General features: G+C 48.1%; 1 protein-coding gene across 7 annotated transcripts in view; it reads right to left on the bottom strand.

Moving 5' to 3' along the window:
- phactr4b (phosphatase and actin regulator 4b) overlaps positions 1-21427 on the bottom strand; it is a 49173-nt gene that overhangs the window by 6743 nt on the left and 21003 nt on the right. For 4 of the 7 annotated variants that reach the window (XM_048260919.1, XM_048260918.1, XM_048260920.1 and 1 more), the window contains 8 exons: positions 12046-12219; positions 11424-11504; positions 9693-10187; positions 7653-8033; positions 4506-4640; positions 2590-3154; positions 1473-1771; positions 333-552 (listed from right to left, as the gene is read on the bottom strand). In XM_048260919.1, coding sequence (XP_048116876.1) covers positions 333-552; positions 1473-1771; positions 2590-3154; positions 4506-4640; positions 7653-8033; positions 9693-10187; positions 11424-11504; positions 12046-12219 — 2350 coding nt within the window. Of the gene's footprint in view, positions 1-332; positions 553-1472; positions 1772-2589; positions 3155-4505; positions 4641-7652; positions 8034-9692; positions 10188-11423; positions 11505-12045; positions 12220-17961; positions 18444-21427 lie in introns of those variants that run through there. The other 3 variants (XM_048260915.1, XM_048260914.1, XM_048260916.1) reach the window with 3 other exon arrangements.

Genomic DNA, 21427 nt, shown 5'->3' with positions numbered 1-21427 from the left:
TTTTTGTTTGTGTGTGTGTGTGTGTGTGTGTGTGTGTGTGTGTGTGTGTGTGTGTGTATGTATGTATGTATGAATGTATGTATATGACAGCATATGTGTGTTCCCATGCCTGACCATGTGTGTGTGTCTGTTTGTGTATGAGAGCATGTATGTGTGTGTGTGTGTGTGTGTGTGTGTGTGTATGTATGTATGTATGTATGTATATGACAGCATATGTGTGTTCCCATGCCTGACCATGTGTGTATGAGAGCATGTGTGTGTGTGTGTGTGTGTGTGTGTGTGCCCATGCCTGACTGTGTGTGCGTCCATGTGTGTGTCCGTGTGAGTGCTACCTCGTCAGCGCGGTGCCGATCTGTGCACGGATGGCCTCCCACTGCTCCTTGCTCTGCCACGAGAGGCCTGTGTGCTCGCCTCGGCCTGGCCAGTCTGGCCCCGGCGGCCGGTCCCTCACCGGGCGTTCCCGCTCCGCCTGCTGGCGGTCTGGGGCCGATGGCCGGCTGCTCAACTTGAGCGCCAGAGTGTCCTTCCGCTTCACCCGGCTAGCCAGAGCGCCTACACACACACACACACACACACGCACACTACTACGCACCTACACACTGCACACACACACTACCTGTGGCCGCCTGCCGCCTGCCACACACCACACACCTGCGCCCCACCCACCGCATTACCTACACACACAGCCACACACACACCCGGCACACACACACACACACACACACACACACACACACACACACACCTGCGGCACACACACCTGCACACACTGCCTTGCACCTGCATGCAGGAGAGAGATGGAGAAAGAGAAGCAATAAACAAATGGTCAAATGTAGAAATAACAGATGTTATAGCATTTTTAGGCATAATGCATTTTTTAGTAGAGATTAAATTTGTATTAATCATGATTGCATTCAATTTGAATGGCCTGAGCTAAACCATGTGGTGAAAAACAGAGCCTGGCTGTTGCTCAAAACTAAATGTACTGAAGGACACATATGGTCGAACTCGCGCTGGTCCCCCTCATCAGCCACAAGGCTGGTAAAGTCAACATAGTATTAATCTTGATCTCTATCTATCTCTATCTATCTCTCTATCTAACCTTTAGGTATTGTCCAGATAATCCTACGATGTATAGTATAAGTCAATAGACAACTTGTCAACAGAGAATGAACAAGGTCCATCTAGCATAACCACACATATTTTTGCATGAAATACATTTATAAACATAGTATTAAAAAGGAATATGTACATTTAATGAATTTCATAGAATGGTGGTTATTTGGCCTTGGCCTTTATTAATTCAGTGGATGAGCTGCCTAATAGTTCATTTCCACTCCCCTGCGGATCCAACTTCTCAGAAATCAATGGGAGTCAATAGGAGTGAGCGGGCAGTCTAGACAGCGGAGCCTTTTAAATCCACCTAATACACCCTTTAAATACACCAAACCAAAGCAGCTGGGCACACGTACTAGGTGGCTCCTCGTCCTCCTCATCCTCGTCCGAGTCTTCGTCCTTGTAGAGCACTGGCCCGTCGGAGTCACTCTCCTCCCCTATGCGCCGCGCTCCGTCCTCTTCGTCTTCCTCGTCTTCCTCCTCGCTGCTGTCGCCCCCCTCGGGGATGACGCTGATGCTGGGGTCGCCCACAATGCACCGCCGGCTCCGCGGCTCCAGCTCCGGCTGAGTGGGGTGCAGGTGCTCTGACGGAGGCTCGTCCTCCTCGTCCATCTCGTCGTCCTCCTCGTCCTCGTCCGAGTAGTCGTCGTCGTGCCTGTGTGACAGAAGGGAAGAGGTGAGCGACACATCATCAAGTCTTCAGTCTGACCAAATCTGCTGAAATATGTGATAGGTGATCAGGGATTCCCCTTCTGTATGAGTTCAGTCCTAGTCTAGTTCGTTTGTTAATAATCTACAGGTTTTTGTCCATCGTCCATCCCGAGGTCTCTGACGGCAGTAAACAAGTCGACGGAGGTCCGTTGATGTTGGCAGAGCTGCACACTCCACACCAATTGGAGCTACAGATGCTCATCGACCGACCTGCATTATCAGGCATCTGACCGTATCTGACAAATATCGTTCTGTATGTACACTATGATTTCACTCCCCTTCCAATCCTTATCTCTTTACCCCACTACATTAAAGGTGCTCTAAGCGATGCTGGGTAACGTCACTTCTGTTGACTTTCAAACAAAACAGAGAGCTAGCTTGCTACTTCCTCCCCCTCCCTCCCGTGCTGCTCCGTGCAATTGAAACTCTCCTAAACGCGCATCTCGGTCTGTGATTAGGCTGGAACAGTTTATTTATGTTTTTTTTATGGGCTAGGTTTGCCGAGGTTGTTTTTGTTGCCCTTTTTTGAAGCCTGGGCTGTCCACAGATATCGTGTTTTTGTTACAGTGTATTCAGGACACAGACAGCTAGCGGTTGGTTAGGTGATGTTTGCAGTAAGTGACATTAAACGTTTTAGCCTAAAAAACGTGTGGCATCGCTTAGTGCACCTTTAAATGAAGCAGGCTGCTGATGATATGAACACTGACATCTACAGCATGTGGATGTGGCCAGTGCTAGCTTGCCTGTGCCCGCTTTACTCACATCTTGAGGGGCTGGATGGTGACCTGAAGTGGTCGACCGCGGGCGTCGGCGGCATACTCGGGCGGCGTCTCGAAGAGCAGCGCGTGGGCGGAGCGCTGCGAGCTGTCCGGGTGTGGCACGGCTGGCCCGGGCGAGTTGAGTGCCCGCTGGATCATGATGTGCAGCGGCACGGGCGCCTGGCGTGGGGGCTCCTCTTCCTCCTCCTCTGGGCTGGAGGCGTCGAACTGGGGCGGCGGGATGGGCTGGGGGATGGGGTGCGGGTAGGAGTGCTGGTGGGGCAGCAGGTGGGAGTGCGTGTGGGCCAGCCGTGGGGGCGAGGGGGGGATGTGGGAGGGCAGGGGTGGGGAGGGAGGCGGCGGGGGCAGCTGGAAGCCCGCGGGCAGGCCGGAGAGGTCTTCTGGGGTCAGGGCGGAAGAGGCCGGGGAGCTCTGGGGAGGGAGGGTGGAGGAGGAAGAGGGGTCCTCAGTGTTGCGCTTGGTGACCGGTGTGGTTCTCTTAGGGGGCATGGGTGGGGAGGGCTTGGCAGGAATCATGCTGTGGCCTCCACTGATCTGGTGGATCTCAGCTGTGGGAGAAGCACAGAGAAATTAACGACTGAAAAACACTGCGACTAAGAGTTCAGCTTTCTTGCGTGTGTTTTAAAACAGACAAATCCCTGTGTTTATACAGATGTCATCTGGCTGACTCGTGTTCCTCAAGTATCCATCCAGTTTAAAAGCCATATTGTGAAAACTGAATGCAACTGATCTCAACACTCTTTAGAATGCAGCCACATGAGCAGGACAAACAGATAATATGCACACATCCTCTCACCCAGCAGATGCGTTCACTTTGACCAGCGGCTGACCCAAGTGACAGGAGAGAGCCCCTTGGCTTCAAACACACACAGCTCCTGACCAGAGGACGGTCTGTCGCACAGCCAAAGCGAGACAAAGCAACAATAAGGAACATACAAGGGGAGGCAGGAAGCTGAGATTACTTTGATGCAAAAAGTCTTTGTAAAGACTCATGCTGCAGCCATTCTCATACCACGCACGCCATGTTGGTGACCATCTCGGTGACTTCCCAGAGCAAAGTCTTCATGCAGCGCTTATTCTTAAGTTTGTTTATTTTTGCATGTGTCTGGTCAAAGTTGTGCGACACAAAAACCCAAAAAGCTGCCCTAAAACCCATAGAGCGTACTGAGCGCAAAATTGTGTGTGTGTGTGTGTGTGTGTGTGTGTGTGTGTGTCTTGGCGTCGCGTCGCGTGCGTGTGTGTGTGTGTGGGGGGGGGGGGGTGTTAAGCATCTGCGGACTCCTGGCATGCACTAAAGTGGATTGGGCTCTTCAGTTCTTAGCGGCGGCCAGCACTTAGTCTAATTCTGCACGCCAGAGCAGATGTTGGGTGGATTAGCTGTTTTTATCAAAACTGCAGCTGGAGCTCCGCTGCTTCAGATGAACAGGTCAGTGAGATTTCTGGGCCAGCGTGGACCATGGCAGAATGGAGCAAGGACACATACGGGCCAATTCACACCTGCAGCACACACACACACACACACACTCACACACACACTGCAAACTTGCACTGTTATAGCTACACACACACACTCTTTAGCAAGCAAGTGCGTGCATGTAGACACACAAATACACGCACACGCACACACGCACACACACACTCAGACGCATATGAAAGACAACAGCTGGACACATGCAGTTCATTAGCAAGACTAGCAAACGAGAGGTCAAAAGGTCGCCATCATTCGCTGCAGCTTTGTTAAGTTCTGCATCCGGGCAGAGCGACAGACAGGCGATGATGGCGATGAGGGCGACGCGGACAAGGAAGGAGGAGGACAACAAAGAGGAAGACCAGGAGGGCGTCTGACAGAGAGGACTTGCTCAGCTCCACCCAGTTGAGCTTGGCTTCACAGAAGCGTACCTGCGCGGACAGCTCCCGGACGCTTGCACAGGTAGACGGGCAGGGACAGGTAGACGTCGTACTCGCCCTCCCGCTTCCAGCAGGACCAGTAGAGGGGCAGCTGGGGGTTATCTCCCCCGTGGAGATTGGCCGCTGCTGGAGGAGGAGGAGGAGGGAGGAGGGGGCAGGAAAGGTAGCCCACAGTGGTCATGAGCTACTGTAGGCTACTGTACCAAGCTAATTCCAGCACCAATCAACCAATCAATCAATCAATCAATCAATCAATCAGGCTTTATTTAATATAGTGCCCTCCATGCAAGATAACCATAAAAGATGCTTCACAGTAGAAAGAAAGAAGAAAAAAAGAAATGCTCCAGGACTAAAACGTGTCCCTTCACCTTTCAGTATTCTTTGCACATCTTTTCTCTGCACGATTTAGACTCTTTACGGTCTTCTCACAGACCGAGGTACCAACATCTATGGCACTGCCTCATACATAACCTACCCTACGCAGTTGTGCAAAGCATTTTAATATGATTCAGCAGGAGATTCACTATACTTCAACCCATAAAATATGCATCGTGGGTCCAACCCTGAGCGACCTGACCGGGCACACGGGGGCGAGGCGCTCGGGAGGAATGTAACACATGTCTAACGATCTCTTCTACACCTCCTCTGCTGCAGTTCTTTAACATGAGCGGATCAATACAAAAGACAGCCATGGCCGAGAGAGGCCCCAGGCTCTGTCCAGAGAGAGAACCCAGAGAGAGGCTGGTGCAGCTCATCGACCGCAGGCCAGTATTGGGGATGATGGTTGGCCAGCCTGCCAAGCCTGCCCATCTGTAAAATCTCTGGGCAGGTGGGTGAGTCCTTCATGCGGGGCTAATCTTAACCATCTGATACTAATGACCATCAGGGGCTCTGGGAGTCCTTGACAGGGAGCAGTGCAGGAATGCGCATGGAGAAGTGAAGGAGAGAGCAGCTGCCTGCACTTAGACACTCACAGACAGAGACAGTTACAGGCAGCCATCAAGGAGTTGAAATCTCCACTACATTCAAGCACATCTCCTTCAGTAGTCTTAAACTGTTCAAATTCAAAACACAGTGCAAGTGTGTCACAAAAAGCAAAAACATATGTGCAAGGCAACTCCTTGAATATATAGGCATGACATTTTTGCTGTGGTGGTTGCCGCAGGATTGGAAATCAATTTACTCCACAGAGAAATAAATTAAATAGAAGGCAACTAGCAGTACCTTATACTGCACAAATAGGTGTTTTAATCTTTCACTCAGTAATACTCCTTGTGTATGGTCTACACAGCAGTAGAGTCCTTAGAGGAAGAACTGGGCTTTCATTTCTCAGCTGTTTGATTCTACAGGCCTATACATAGGTAAGTACAAATGTGCTATGAAAGAAAGTCCCTACATATGGCAAAATACAGGAGGCAGCAGCTCTATATCAGAGAGAAAGAGGGAGAACGAGAGGGAGAGAAAGAGGGAGGGAGAGAGAGAGGGAGAAGAAGAGGGAGATAGATAGATAGATAGATAGATAGATAGATAGATAGATAGATGTAACACTGTATGGTCAGACGAATGTGTGGTTAAACATCTCATCCCCAATTTCAAACCTAACAGCATACAAAACAAGGGACTTTTTTAAATGGGTGTTTTTAGGCCAATCCTCTGTCCTTTCTACAAGAGAACAAAAAAAAAAAACCACAATGGATTGTATTATGTAAGCAGCTTGGGGTGGCAAAACAGAGGCATTAGATTTGGATAATGTTCTGCAGCCCAAAAAAACATTCAAATCTATTCTAATCTTGTGGCCTTCGTTCCAGTGGCCTGCTCGCCTGTGGCTGAGGCTGAGGCAAGCAGCTGACTGAAAAATGCCAAGTATCTAAGGAGCAAACACCCCCCCCCCCCCCCCCCCTTCAGTCCCCTCCATGCTAACCCCAATGTTACACAACCAGATTAAACCAGACGGACTGACCACTGCAGGCGCGTCTGACCAGCCCATGGCCGTCGCCTGCGCCAAGCAGCTCTGCAAAAAGGGTTGCTGATGTTTCTGCAGCATTGTGCAGTGTTAGCTGCGCTGTGTGTGCTTTTTGTATGTGTGTGTGTGTTTGTGTTGTGTATTAATCAGGACTATGATTCTACCCTTAGGATGATGTCTTATCACGGATGGTGCGGGGAGGGGAGAGAAAAAAAAGATAAAAAAGTCAAATGCAAGGATGTAGGACAAGAGTAATGATCCCTATGGAGGGAAAACATACTCCAACAAAAACAAAGACGACGTCAAACATGGCAACGCAACGGCAGGCCGCCCAGTTTCTGATCCCCTGACCGATAAGCTCCATGTCCGAACCTTTCTATGGAGGACACAGCAGTAATAATTAAAGAAAAAAAGTCAACACTAAGGGAGTAACAATATGAATAGCATAGTTAAGATGAACCTAGTATTGATCTGGGTGTGGGATGGACGGGGAATTAAGTGTTTCTACACACATCAGCAGCACATGAAGATGGCATTTGTATAATACTGTGAGTGTGAGCTGTAGTCAAGATGCATGAATGTTAACTAGTGAATCAGAATGCAGCCAGAGAATTTATTCAGAGGATCCTCTGGCCAAGAGGAGATTTTTAGTGGTTTAGAAAGACCCAACCATCGTAACATATCTACATCATTGGTCTTTAAAGTATGTTTTGACACGGTTGCTGTTAGTCTGGCCTGAGCTATTCTGGGAGATTCGTTTGGTCAACATTAAATACAGAGGCCACTGAAGGAAGTCTATACCTACCAAGTTCTACCAGAACTGGGGCATCACTCTCTACAAGAAGCTCTTGAAGATCCAACTTTTCCAAAAGGACCTCACGTAACACATCTAACAACCCAATACTCCCAACATGCACTTCATTTCTGCCCTCCCTCTCCCTCTACCACTACCTCCTCCAACTACACATTAACTAGTACTTAAACTCATGCACTTTCATCCTCTGGTAGTAAGGTTTACCGTAGTGGTACTTATTGTTACCTAAAGTCTCCATTGCTATGTAGCTTGCATGTTGTTCGTCATTTTGTGATTCGCTTTGGATAAAAGTGTCAGCTTAGTGCATAAATGCATAAATGTAAATTCACTTAAAAAAAAGCAAGCAGCAATAAGCACTCACCCAGCATGCCAGCGTTGCTGTTGCGGTTGACGGGTTTGGGGGGCGGGACCGGGGGCTGCTTCGCCTGCTGGGTGGCACCACCACCACCAGAGGCAGCAGAGGACGAGGGTGGTGGCAGCGTGCCCGAAGACTGCGTGTTGCCACCAGCGGACGACACTGCCCTGAGAGGCTTGCTGCCACCACCGGCAGACGACGAGGAGGAGGCCGAGGAGAAGGCGGCGGGGGGGTTGTGGACAGGGGTCCGGGGCGGCCCCTCGGTGCCCGGCTCTGGGGTGGAGGTCATCAGCCACTTCGGAGGCATGACTGACTGTTTCGGGGGCAGGGGTTCCCGCAAGGTGTCCCGGATGGCATCGCAGTCGGGCACAAAGTGACTGTCAGACTCTGGAACACACACACCAGAAAAGGGATGCTTAGAGTTCTTGGCCACATACAGTACAGCTCAGGAGGATGGTGCTCAGAAAACACATCTCAAAGCAGCCTAATGAGTCATAGTCTGGCTAATACTACACTACACTAACACTTTGCGGAGGTTGTGTCCTTTTCACTGCCTGATTATAAACAGCTGACCTTTTGCCATCTGTGCCAGCTGTGGACATCACTGAGGGGGTGGGAGATGTTATGTACCACTTTAGAGTCTAAGCCAACACATCTGTGTGTTCCTCTCTGTATCTGTCTATCGGCAGCTGATATATAAGGACCATTATCACTCTCTCACTCTCTGCCCAAAGACATTCTATTCTGTAACGCTCTCACTTTCACAACTTTCTTTTCACTTTCAAACGGACTTTCACAATATGTCATCCTTTCTGCCTTTCTTATTCTCACTCTCCATGTCTTAGCTTTACTTTCCATATCTCATTCTCTCTTTCTCTCGCTTTGTCTCTCTCTCTCTCTCTCTCTCTCTCAACATCATTCCTCCAACATGATATTTCAAGTTCAGGGTTATTTATTAGCACTAGAGGGTTTTTTTTTTCATCACAGAAAAGTCTCTGGCTTTGAGATGTAGGTCAGCAAAAGAGATTGAGAGAGGGAGGGAGGGAGGGAGGGGGAGGGAGAGGGAGATAGATGAACAGGAAAGAATGGAGGTTTATAGAGACAAGCAAGACAAGTGAGCATGAGAAAAGGAAACAGTCTAAAGGTACACGAACAAAAATGAAAACATCTGTGACGTGCCCATTCAAACACACTTCTCTGTTAACACCTCTAGATCCGTCTGTAAAAGGGCCGGACATGACTGTTTACATAGGAGGTGAAGAAAAGAGAGAGCTATTACGGGTCTCCTCCAGGGATCGGTGTGCTTCTAATGGCAGCACTCAGGCTGGAGGAGGGAGAGCAGCGAGAGAGGACTATACTGTGTTAATGAGAAAGAGAGGGGGGGGTGAGAGAAAGAGAGAGAGAAAGAAAGAGGAGAGAGAGAGAGAGAGAGAGAGAGAGAGAGAGAGAGAGAGAGAGAGACAGAGACAGGGAGGGAAGGAGAGTAAGTGAGAGAGAACAGGAAGAGACGAGTTGAGATGTTCCTTCCTGTTCTGAATTAAGAAACGGAGCTGGAGCAGGACCTGAGGGGGAACAGGCAGCTCCTCTCCAGCTGGGTCTGGGCCAGAGAGAGAGAGAGAAAGAGAGAGAGACAAGATAAAAGTGAGGTGAGGGACAGGAACATACCAAACAAACCATGTGAGAGGTGGAAGGGGAGGGGGGAGGGGTAGAGTGAGCGAGTCCACCCCCACTGACACCGCAGTAGTAACGCTAGAGGGACAGGGGAGCACTCCCTTACTGCCATCACCTGAGCACATGCTTGTGAGCACGAACTTGTGTCCTTTTCTCCTACACTGCTCTTATTGATGCCTCCTACTACTCCTTCCCTTTTCCTAGCCTAGATGTTACTTCATTCATCTATCTGTCTAGTTTGCCTCCTTTAATAACTGACATTTTAATGCCTTTCTAAACACCATTTTACTTTGAGGTATAGGAGTCTTTTTTTGGCTGGTTGCATCTGTCTGATGTAACCTAAATGTCATGACCCCTGCTGACCCCCTGACTGACCTCTGCGTCCTCTCCCCTCCTCAGTAGACGCGTGCCTGGGGAGGGTGGGCTTCCATTCGGCCTCGGACCGCAACCTCCGGCCGTCCTCAGACAGTCCCTTCTGCAGACCCGGTCTCTTCTCCCCGTTCAGGTGCCCTCGGCCTCCTCCCCCACGCCGCCCCCCGTCATCCGTGTGCCAGCCCGGTCCGTGTCCGTGCCCTGGCCCCGGCCTCCGCTCCTCCCCGCCCTGCCGGCCTCCTCTCCGGCCTTCTCTGGGCTCCTCCTGGCCTGCTGGCGCCCGGTGACCCAAGGCCCCGCCACGCCGCTCCACGTCCTGGGGGACGCGCACCCACTGCTCCTCCAGCTGGGGCAGCCAGGTTGGGTTGGCGTGGTGGTCCGTGTCGGAGGGGTGCCTGCCGGCCTCGTGGCCCCGTCCACCCCCAGGGCCCCTCACTGGTAGGGTGTGTCCGTTCTTCACATAAGGCGGCTTGGACACGTGGTGGCCGTCATCGGCTTCTGTGAGAAAACACACACACACACACACACACACACACACACACACACCAACAAATCATTGAACTGCACTGACACATTTATTATCACAACACTTTTACTAGCAGAAAACCGTGCCCTGGTGAATGTGAGAAATCATCCATAGGGTGAAAATACACAAACTCTGGTGTTTGTAAACAGTCCTGGCTCTCTTAGTGGGAGACAATCCACATTGTGGCTCGGCCCAAGCAATAAACAATTCCAGCCAATCAGCACATTGTGCCAGGAGCACGGAAGGAAGGGATATAATCTGACTGGCTGTTCATCTCAAACATAAACAACAATTACAGACTCTGCCTTTAAAGTGGTACAATACTAATACACCTGCATCTGGAGCAGATAGACTGAGCACTTCTCATCTCGAGACAGGTGTGAGAGATAACCACCTGCTTTGAAGTCATGACACCTTCCTTGCAGCATTTCTTAGCTTGATTTAGTTTTTTTTCCCTCCTTTTGAGTTTGAGGAATTTAGAAGCGTTTTTTTCAGGCGCTGTAAACGGGACCTCTTGGGTAGAGAGAGTCGGGCCCTTAACGTGAGCCAGTGACTTTGAAAAGCTTTTGGCTCTCAGGCACAATTTGCTCCACTTTCCACGACGCAAGAAAAACAGCACGTCTCTCAATAAATAGGGGAATAAAAAAAAAAAACAATAAACCAAATTTCCTTTGTTTGTGTGATGAAAAGCAACCAAATTCTCCCCATGGATGGCTGCAACACACACACACAGAGAGAGAGAGAGAGAGAGAGAGAGAGAGAGAGAGAGAGAGAGAGAGAGAGAGAGAGAGAGACAGAGAAAGACAGAATTGGGGTATATCAATGTATGAAATACTGGGTGTTGTCAGTTCTATTGGCCTGACGTGAGTGAGATTACAGCCCACCCCCGTTGAGTGACACTGCAAATCTTCCTACACCGCATTATGCCTGGTGGTTACTGTTCACTTGCACAACTATAGCAAACAATAGCAAATCTACCACTTTGAAAATTGAGTTAAGATTCAGGCGTTTGAAGACACTGTACTTTAAATACAGCGAGCAGAAACCTTGTGTGTGTGGAGATTTATCTTTCTGTTGGTCGTCACTCTGAATGCAATAGGTTTTGTCATGATGTGAGCAGATGCTCTGCTCGACTTGCGGAGGATGGGATGGAGTTTGGTGTGGTGGGTGTGACCGTTCGTCGAAGGCCCAAGAGGAACTGGTCCTACCGTTGTCAGGAAGCTCCCTCAGCACGCCTTGCTCGATCAGCTCCTGCCGTGGCCGTCTCATCGACATCTTTCTTTCCAGGACTGCGGGAGGAAACGGATGGACGCCATGAAAAAAAATCCCAGCCTTTCAACCGAACACAGCAGCGCGGACCAAAACACAACAATGCCCCTCAGAGACGAACAAATCGTCTTGCTTGTGTACTGCAAGACCCCACTGCTCTAGGGGAGAGCGTTTTGTGGCTTACACTGAGAGCACAATTATAGTCTTAGAAATGAATGGGATTGTATTCTGAGGCAGCCAGTGCAGCTAATGTCAATAATGTCTCAGCAGGAAAAGCCTGCATTGTTGGGGTAGACCACAAATAACAAAACAGAACATGAGAGAGAGAGAGAGAGAGAGAGAGAGAGAGAGAGAGAGAGAAAAGAAGCAGGATGGGAGAGGGAGGAAGAGAGAGTGGGAGAGGAAGAATGGGAGAAAGTTGGAGAAATGAGAGACGGCAAGGAGAGTGGAGAAAAAAAGATAGAAAGAAACAAATGAATTATGAAGTCAGACAATATAGTGAAAGAAAGAAAGAAAAAAATAAAGAGTGAGAGAGGGAAAGACAAGCCATAGTGTGCATACCTTCTGAAGTTTCCTGAAACTTCTCACTGCTTTTCTTCTTGCGCCATTTCCAGGGCTTGAAGATCTTGCCCAGGGTGGAGAACTTGCCCTTGCGCTTCGGGGGTGGGGTGCCGTCCCCTGCATTGCCTGCCTCGTCGCCCGGTGTGCTGTGCTGGTGGTGATCTCCTTCATCATCTAGTAGTGGTGGGGGGGGCAAAAAAAACAACAACACAATCAACAAACAGACGCACAAGATGTTTGCAGACTTTGAAGAGACGCCCAACCAGAGCGACCACAGGAGTACTGGCATTCTTCTGACACAAAGCATCTGTTTCTGAAAAAAACATCACTGTGTCTCCATACATACTGGAGTATGTACGTCTTGCATTAAATTATACTGCCTTGCATTCTACATAAATGACAATATATTACAAGCAATAACAACCATTATATAACACATGCTGTTTCTGAAATTGAACACTAACACATTTGGGCTGAAATTGAACACTAACACATTTTTTGAGAGCCCATACACGTAGCCATCATACAAGTTCAGGGGCAGCCGTGGCCGTCTATATGCATACTTATATAGTTAAACATACACAATGTCAAGAGAGAAAACAATAATAATAAAAAATGCTTGTATTAAGTGAACCGGATAACTATGTCAACTGCAAAGCCAAGATTTATGTAACCATGTTATGTAAATCACGACCAGAACAAAGCATGCAGTTGTATAGGCACAAAACTGTGCGCAAACTCACAAGCGTGCGCAAACACAAAACCATGCGCAGACACACAAGTGTGTTTGAGTGTGTGCCCAGAAGGCCTCAACAGTGACGAGTTGCCCATAAAACACCTCATACACTCCCATCACCTTTCCCAGCCTCATCAAAGAGCTCTCACCACAATGAGGCAGGGAGCAACAACACACACATCCACCCACCCACCTAGACACACACCCACCTAGACACACACACACACACACAAAAACAAAACTATGTTTTGTGTATACACACATACAGGACACGCACTACATTCACACACTCAAGCCCTTTCACTCACATACACACATACAGGACAGACAGACAGATAGACAGACACACAGACACAGACACACACACACACAGAGGAGTGATGGACCTCATTTGTGTGGGTATTATTTTAAACTCCAGCTCTGTGTGTTGGCCCGGCCAAGTGAATAAGCTAACCGACTCTTGCACAGAAACCCAATCATGACCAAAATCAGAAGCTGACCATCTCCTCCACCCCTAGTCCACTCACAGCCTGAACTCCTCTCCTCTCCTCTCCTCTCCTCTCCTCTCCTCTCCTCAACCTCTCCCTCAACCTCAACCTCTCCTCTCCTACAGCAAGACTACACTGAGCATGTGTGCACAGCTGCTGCTGAGGGACAAACAGAACAGTGATTAAAGGGCCACACGGACATCTGAATGCAACTCATTATAACAAAAAATAAACTGTACACTAAAACGGTAATGATTTGCAGAGGGATCACTTTCAAAGCGATTTTGTGAACAGAAACAGCCATTCAGAGACCATCCAATCTTAAAACAATCATATGACAACATTGATATTTCTGAGAGGTTTTAACTTATCATTGGCCAATGTAGACAGTAGTATCATCAGAGTTCTAGCCGTCATTAAAGTCATCATAGGCCCCATGGATGTGTCAATTCAAAAGGGGCGTACTGTGATAATAGTGTTTTAGTCATGGCAATGAAAGACACTAGAATAACCATTTCCTTTACTGCTGTATCAATAGGTTTGTGACCGACAAGATTAACATCACAAGATATTTCAGTGATGCAAGTGGTTTGTCAACAGCAGATGCATGCATGATTAAGGTTGAAATTGGATTCAGTGTGTTGATAGGCGATCCAATTAACATGTGCCAAGGATGAGATTCCTCGTCGCGCACAGAGATACTAAAACAAGAAACAATCCCTCCACATCCAGGCTGTGAAGGAGGCTCATGGAACATTGCTAATAATTTGCTAATCCTGGCTGCGAAGGAGGCTCATGGAACATTGCTAATAAGTATAAGTATAAGTATATATACTCTTTTGATCTCGTGAGGGAAATTTGGTCTCTGCATTTATCCCAATCCGTGAATTAGTGAAACACACACAGTGTACTCACAGTGAGGTGAAGCACACACTAATCCCGGCGCAGTGAGCTGCCTGCCTCAACAGCGGCGCTCGGGGAGCAGTGAGGGGTTAGGTGCCTTGCTCAAGGGCACTTCAGCCGTGCCTACTGGTCGGGGCAACCCTCCGGTTACAGGTCCGAAGTGCTAACCAGTAGGCCACGGCTGCCCCACGGCTGTGTGTGTGTGTGTGTGTGTGTGTGTGTGTGTGTGTGTGTGTGTGTGTGTGTGTGTGTGTGTGCAATATAATACACACCGCTGACAGATGGTAAAAACAAACACACTGGAAACGAACAAACAACAACATGCATGTCTGTCATGCCCTGTGTGATGTCTAATTTCAGAGAATGAAGAACAGTCATAAACATGCTTTCCTAGCACGGCATTAGTGACGTTACATGGTGCTGTGTTTCTAAACATTCACAAAAGCATGTGTTGTTTATTTAAAGAACGCACAAAAACCTATCAATCTTGTACACTTGCATGTTCTTCCAAGATATAGCTACACGCCATATCCAAGACACAATATTTACTACTAAAAGCATCAGCACTGGCCCCGGGATACACAGGATGTCCTGGCATGGCGACACTCGGAGCTCCCTAACGCTAGCTCCCAAAACATATCAGGTCCGGGCCGCATCCCACAACACTGGGTCGGCTCGCCGGAGTGCCTCCCAGCCGTGATGCCCAGCTCTGGAGGGCTTTTCACTGGACCGGCTGACCAAGCTGGTGGGCCAGCTCCAGTAAGCAGGCCAACAGAGTCCCACTGGGAGCAGGGGAGGGTTGGGGGCAGGGGTGGGAGTTTTGTGTGTGTGGTTGTGTGTGCTATGCGTGTGTGCGCTGTGTGTGTGTGTGTGTGTGTGTGTGTGTGTGTGTGTGTGTGTGTGTGTGTGTGTGTGTGTGTGTGTGTGTGTGTGTGTGTGTGTGTGTGTGTATCATTCTCTTCCACAGGCCCATATGGTCATCAGCTGTGACTTGGCCAGTGGGGTAAGCAGAGTAAGGATTAGTCCGGTGCTTACTTCATTAACCAGAGAGGTCCATGATTTAGGCCCTGACACAGTCACGGTTACTTGCGCTACTTGCTGGATGGGTGGATGGATGGGTGGATGGATGGATGTATAGATGGCTTATTGACTGGGCTGGGTTGGCTCGACAGGATGAAATAGTGCCAGTTGATTTTGCTGCAGAGAAGTTACTTGTGAGTGCGGAGCACTAAGTCTAGTCTGAAGGGGAAGAGGCCACAGCCAGCCCCATAGCAATATCAGCCCTGTGAGATGCCAAACCTCAGCCCTCTTGAGCCTACATCAACCATTTCAATAGAGGAGCCACAAAATAAATACTACTTAGTTCCGTATATAGGCTATATTTCACAAGGAAGTGTGCAAAAGCCATTAAAGATGTAATCTCTTCCTGATTAGGCTTCACTAGAAAGTAACATGATCAGACTGGCTTTGTTCCCTACACTTCAGTGAGTTTGGTGCACACTGAGCATCATTTTATTTCACGAACCCCTGGTGATGTAACAATACATTATTTTGGATCTCATTTTGGCTGTATAGTACCACTTTGAATGTAGACTTTGTCGTTAAAATGGGAGACAGTTGAGAGCCAGGTGTGGGAGAGAACGTCCCTTCTCACTTCTGCTGGTGGAACACCTTTTCCATGGTGATTCTGCTGATACACACACATTCCACTAAGCGATGTACACACACACACACACACACACACGCACGCACACGCACACGCACACACACACACACACACTGCACCAAGCTACGTACAGTACATGCTCCATGCCGTACAAACAAGACAGAGGAAATTACCAATGTCCCCAACTTCCTCTAACAGGAGACTAAACTAAAACATGATGTAAAATATGTCAGCATATACACAAACACAAAGACAGCATGAGGGAACCAACTACACTCTTAAAACGAATGTGTTGAAAACAACACAACATGTGTTGTTTTAAAACACATCGCTGTGTCCAGATACAACACAGTATGTGCTATTTCCTTTTTTTCATTTGTTACACAATATGTGTTGAAAATAACACCGCTCGCGTTGAAAACAACACAACTTTTGTTTTTTAACACCTCTCTGTTTAGATAGGGACACATTAATTTTAAGAGTGCAGGGTTTCATGCCCCAGCTTTAAAGGACAACACCAGCACAAGAACAACCTAGGGTCTATTTTTGGATGATAACACGTGTAAACGTTTGTTGGGGACCAAAACCAAGTGTGGTTCTGAGTAAAACCAGTATGCATTTACAACTAAATAGCATATAGCATAGCCTTTGGAGGCAGCTTCCATACATCAAAGTATATCACTCTTTTCAGCCATTAACAAGAACAAAAATCATACACTATGCTATCTATCTATGCTATACTATCTATGCAACTATAGTGAGGGTCTCTGCAGACAAACTGAAGCATTTTTACTTTTGTAAGTGTATTATCTTACTATAATTCCGGTCGCTGCCATCTTGTCAGGATATAGTCCATACAAGTCGACTTCTCCTAGCAAGTTTACACCCATGTCATCCAAAAATAGTCCCTAGGTTGTTTTTAAACCGGAATTGTCCTTTAAAGGAAAATTCCGGTATTTAGCACTTTGAGTCCCTTTTCTGGTTTGTTTTGGATGAACTAGAGTGGTGGACATCAAAATTTTGACAATTGGTCCTGTCTCGACTTTTCTGACTCGTTTTGAATCGTCTTTACTGCTTCAGAGTGGCTGCCTACGGGCATGCACAAACATGTCCTTAAAACAACCCCTAACGTTCGTTTTCAAAACTGTGCAACTCACCGAGTGGTTAGTGGTGTTCGTTGATTATTAAAATGAAATATATCGGCGCAATGTATAATTTCCAGCCGTCTTATTTGCTATTGTGGAACAATTTTTTCAGACACCTCGCAACCGTGTATAAACTTCCGCTCAATATTTGAGCCTGAAGCATAGACGGTGGCGCAGTAATATCAACGTGCAATGAGTCTTCCGACAGAAATCAATGGGATTTTACAAAATGCCAAATAAAACACGACAGAAACTGTATTTCGCTATGCTACTTGTTTTGGAACATCAACGAACACCACTAACCACTCGGTGAGTTGCACAGTTTTGAAAACGAAAGTTTGTTTTAAGGACATGTTTGTGCATGCCTGTAGCAGCCACTCTGAAGTAGTCAAAGGCGATTCAAAACGAGTCAGAAAAATCGAGACAGGACCAATCGTCAAAATTTTGGTGTCCACCACTCTAGTTCATCCAAAACAAACAAGAAAAACCACTCAAAGTGCTAAATACCGGAATTTTCCTTTAACTTGAAGTTATATGGCAAAATGGCTTAAAACTGGTGTCCCTTACTATACTCACTGTGAAAGACCATGAGAACTGCACAGCTAGCTATAGCCTATTGTTAATCATAGTTGTAATAACTGTCTACAACCAGGTCATATGTGCTACATTACAAAAGCATAGCAAGCAACAAGTGTTTGAGAGATTATTTTCAAATGTGCAAAGACATTTTCAAGATTATTTTCAAGTTTGCTGCACCTAACCCTGTACAGCTCAGAGGCTTTCAACTTTGCAACAGAGTGGAAAAAGAGAGTGCTGGTAGTGCTGGTGGGGGGGGCTCTATTGTTCCCCCTCCCAGAGGAAAGGTGTGACACATCCTAACTCCGAAACACAACCCTGACGAGCATCAGCGTGGCCTGCAGACAGGGAAATCAGTGAGCATCAGGCTGCTAAAGAGGTCCAGCCCAGAGCGGTCCTAACCTGGGGTCCAACTGCCATGGTGGCCGGAGAAGAGGCAGCAAGCCATGGGGGATGAACAGGAGGAAGATGAGGAAGAAGAGTAGGAGGAAGAGGAGGTTTGCAAGCCTGCTCTTTGTCCGTTATCTCCGTCGGTCAGGTAACAAATGGGGTCAAAAAGTAGACATATCGCATAACGGAGATAAGAAGGAAAGGCAAAAAAGTAAATCAAGTTCCCTTCTCGTTCATCCCAATGTTCTGTTACATGGAGGAAATGTCCATTCTTGTTCATGTAGGTCCCACGACAGACATTGTGCTTCAAACATCCAACCGACTTCCAGCCTACTGGGCAAACAGTGAGTCTGAGATGAGGGGAAAACTACGTTCTTTGTCAGGCCGAGGAGCCGCAAAGAGACAAGTCAACAGTCTGGCTGTGTTGGAGAGACCAGAGCAGGGAGGAAGAGAGGGTGACAGAAAGGGGGAAAGAAAGAAAGTGGGAGAGAGAGAGAGAGAGAGAGAGAGAGAGAGAGAGAGAGTGAGAGAGAGAAAGAAATAAAGCAAGAAAGCAAGAAAGAAAGAAAGAAAGAAAGAAAGAAAGAAAGGTCAATTTGCTAATTCTTGACTATGTCAAACACAAGGCAAATGCTTAAGGTTTGGGAATCCATTAGCCGCCCAAGCCCATTCTCTATAATATAAATCACATAGGTCTCTTTCCACGACTGCACAGGAAACCCTGCAGGCCCTTAGCTCCAGCAGGAGGAGGACTGCTTTGTAATCCCACAGGTACAGATCCCTGGTTCAGTGGTTCCTTGGTTCCTGCTGTCTATCCCAGAGAAACTAGCAGAGGCAACCTTGCAAACTCCCCAGAGAGCACGGTGACAACAACGAAACAATCAGGTTTCAACACGATGGGCTGGAAGCCACCTCTCCCTCCTTCTCTCTCACTCTCTCTCTCTCTGAGGCTATTTTTCTGAGGCCAGGTTCTGTGCTGTTGATCAGAGATGTGCCGACAAGTGCAGGTCTTCGCAGCCGTGTTTGTGAGGATGGCAGAGGAGCTACTACCATATGTGTGGCTAGTGTGCCCTAGTGAGTGTCACTGAATAAGCTACTGACTCCAGGAGAAAACACCCTCTCAGAGCAGGAGGACGAGAGGAAGGGGAGGGGGTGGAGGGAGAGGCCTGGGAAACAGAGGGAGGAAACGACACCCCACCCTCATCACAACAGAGAGAGAGAGAGAAAGAGAAAGAGAGAGAGAGAGAGAGAAAGAGAAAGAGTGTGTTTGTGAATACGTGTTTGAGAACCCCCTGCCCCCCTCACCCCGCCCAACTCGTCGGCTGTACAAAAACAGAGCAAACCCAAAACAAAGAGATGACGTACAAACAGAAAGCCACTCACGCCCCAGCTGGTTTCTGTGGTCTTCACCATGAATTTGCACGTAAAAGCCAAAAGCCCAGGCTGCCCGACATGGCAGCCATCTGAGAGTCAAGAGCTCCCGGCTAAGTGCTCCGTCCCCAGCCCCCATCTCCACCACGTTCAAACAAGAGGCCATTAGATGATATTGTGTTAGTAAGCAGGAAACGATTTCCTCTGCTTTGAGCAGACTAATGGAGAGGTGGAGAGGTCGAGAAATGAGGAGGTGGAGGTCCGGCTGTGATAATGACCTGCTGAGTCAAATGAAGTTCAGGCCTTTATTCTACAGTCAGCAGTTAACTTCAACCGTTTAGAATTAGATGGGGCATTTCCAGCTCGTCACTCTGAGAGCTCTGTTGCCATGGGTGCAGTCTTAAGAGAATGACAAACAGTTGGGACAGGAGGTGACCACCAGTCCATGCTGAACGCTCATCCAAGACTGACCGAGGCCATACACCCTGGCCGTCAGCAAGACTGATGAATTTATGCTTTAGAAACAAACATTTCCCATAAGAACAATAAATCCAACACATTTTTGGAGTTTGTGCCATAGCAGGCTTTAATTTTGGGCTCGGAGTCTGTACCAGACTGTAGTACTTCTCGAACCTCCCTCTGTCTCTGTCACTTTGGCTCTCTCCCTATCATTTACTCTCCCTCTCGTTCTCTCTCACTCTCTCTTCTGTTGTTGAATCCCAGTACTCATTCACCATTGCACTTGAACATGCGGTGCAGCATCATATGGTGCACCTGCCCCTTCACGCTTGATTGTGAATCAGTGCCTATTTGCTGTATATGCTGTATATGCTGTGTGTGTGTGTATATGTGTGTGTGTGTGTGTGTGTGTGTGTGTGTGTGTGTGTGTGTGTGTGTAGTATATGTGCATCAGGTGTGCAGAGGACCCATGTTCGGAGTAGAAGAGCTGTGATGGCTCTGTGCAGTAGTAGTAGTAGCAGCAACAGCAACAGCAGGCAGGCAGAAAAGCAGGCAGGCAGGGACTGGGAGGCAGGCAGGCAGGTTGCCTGGAGCAGCTTGTGTGCTTACATAAGAGTCTGCCTCCACCGGGAGCACTGAGGAGAAACACTCCTCCCTCCCTCCCTCCCTACTCAACCCCTTTTTTTATCACTAACACTCTCTCTCTCTCTCTCTCTCTTCTCTTACCCCCTGCCCTCTCACTCATCATTCACTCACTACCCCCATCTACCCATTTCTCTCTTTCATTCTCTTTCTCCCTTGTTTGGGCACTGGAAGCTCACTTCAAAAGACTGTCAGCTCCTTCCTACCCACCAACTTAACTCGGCTCAAAGCCTACTGCACTACACTCTACAACTATACTCCTCATTATTCACCATGTTCAGTTCTCTCTCACATTCTCTCTTTCTTTTCTTTTTCTTTCTCTCTCATTCGCTCTCATTCTCTCTCCTCAACTCACAGAAAGAGGACCCATTTCAATGTTTCTGATTCCACTGAAAAAAAAAAAAAAAAAAAACACTCCCAAAATCCCCCGGCACGCGGTGACATTTCACCTGTTGGAGCCGAGTACAGGACAACCTGTAAGCCAATCCATCTGAAGCTGGAACAACAGGCAGCCCAAGAGAGGAGCTGAGATTGGAGAGAGAGAGGAACGGAGATTGGAGAGAGAGAGAGAAGGGAGTCCGCAGGGAAAACAAAGAGGCCACTATTGCAAACGTGAAACCCAAACATGCTGCTTGGCCTGCCCAGGCGGGCAAATGACTACTAGCCTTTCCATGCAGAAATAGATGCTCAGCTGTGTGTGTGTGTGTGTGTGTGTGTGTGTATGCATGCCGATGTGTGTGTGTGTGTGTGTGTGTGTGTGTGTGTGTGTGTGTGTGTGTGTGTGTGTGTGTGTGTGTGTGTGTGTGTGTGTGTGTGTGTATGTGTGTGTGCATGCGTACGCGTGTGTGTGTGTGTGTGTGTGTGTGTGTGTGTGTGTGTGTGTGTGTGTGTGTGTGTGTGTGTGTGTGTGTGTGTGTGTGTGTGTGCTTGCGTGTGTGTGTGTGTGTGTGTATGCATCTCTATCACCTTGGCGATCGTGTGTGTGTGTGTGTGTGTGTGTGTGTGT

Source organism: Alosa alosa, chromosome 13, assembly GCF_017589495.1.
Source record: "Alosa alosa isolate M-15738 ecotype Scorff River chromosome 13, AALO_Geno_1.1, whole genome shotgun sequence".
NCBI lineage: Eukaryota > Metazoa > Chordata > Actinopteri > Clupeiformes > Clupeidae > Alosa > Alosa alosa.
Note: the sequence above shows the minus strand (reverse complement) of the source record. Positions and strands in the feature narration are given on the sequence as shown.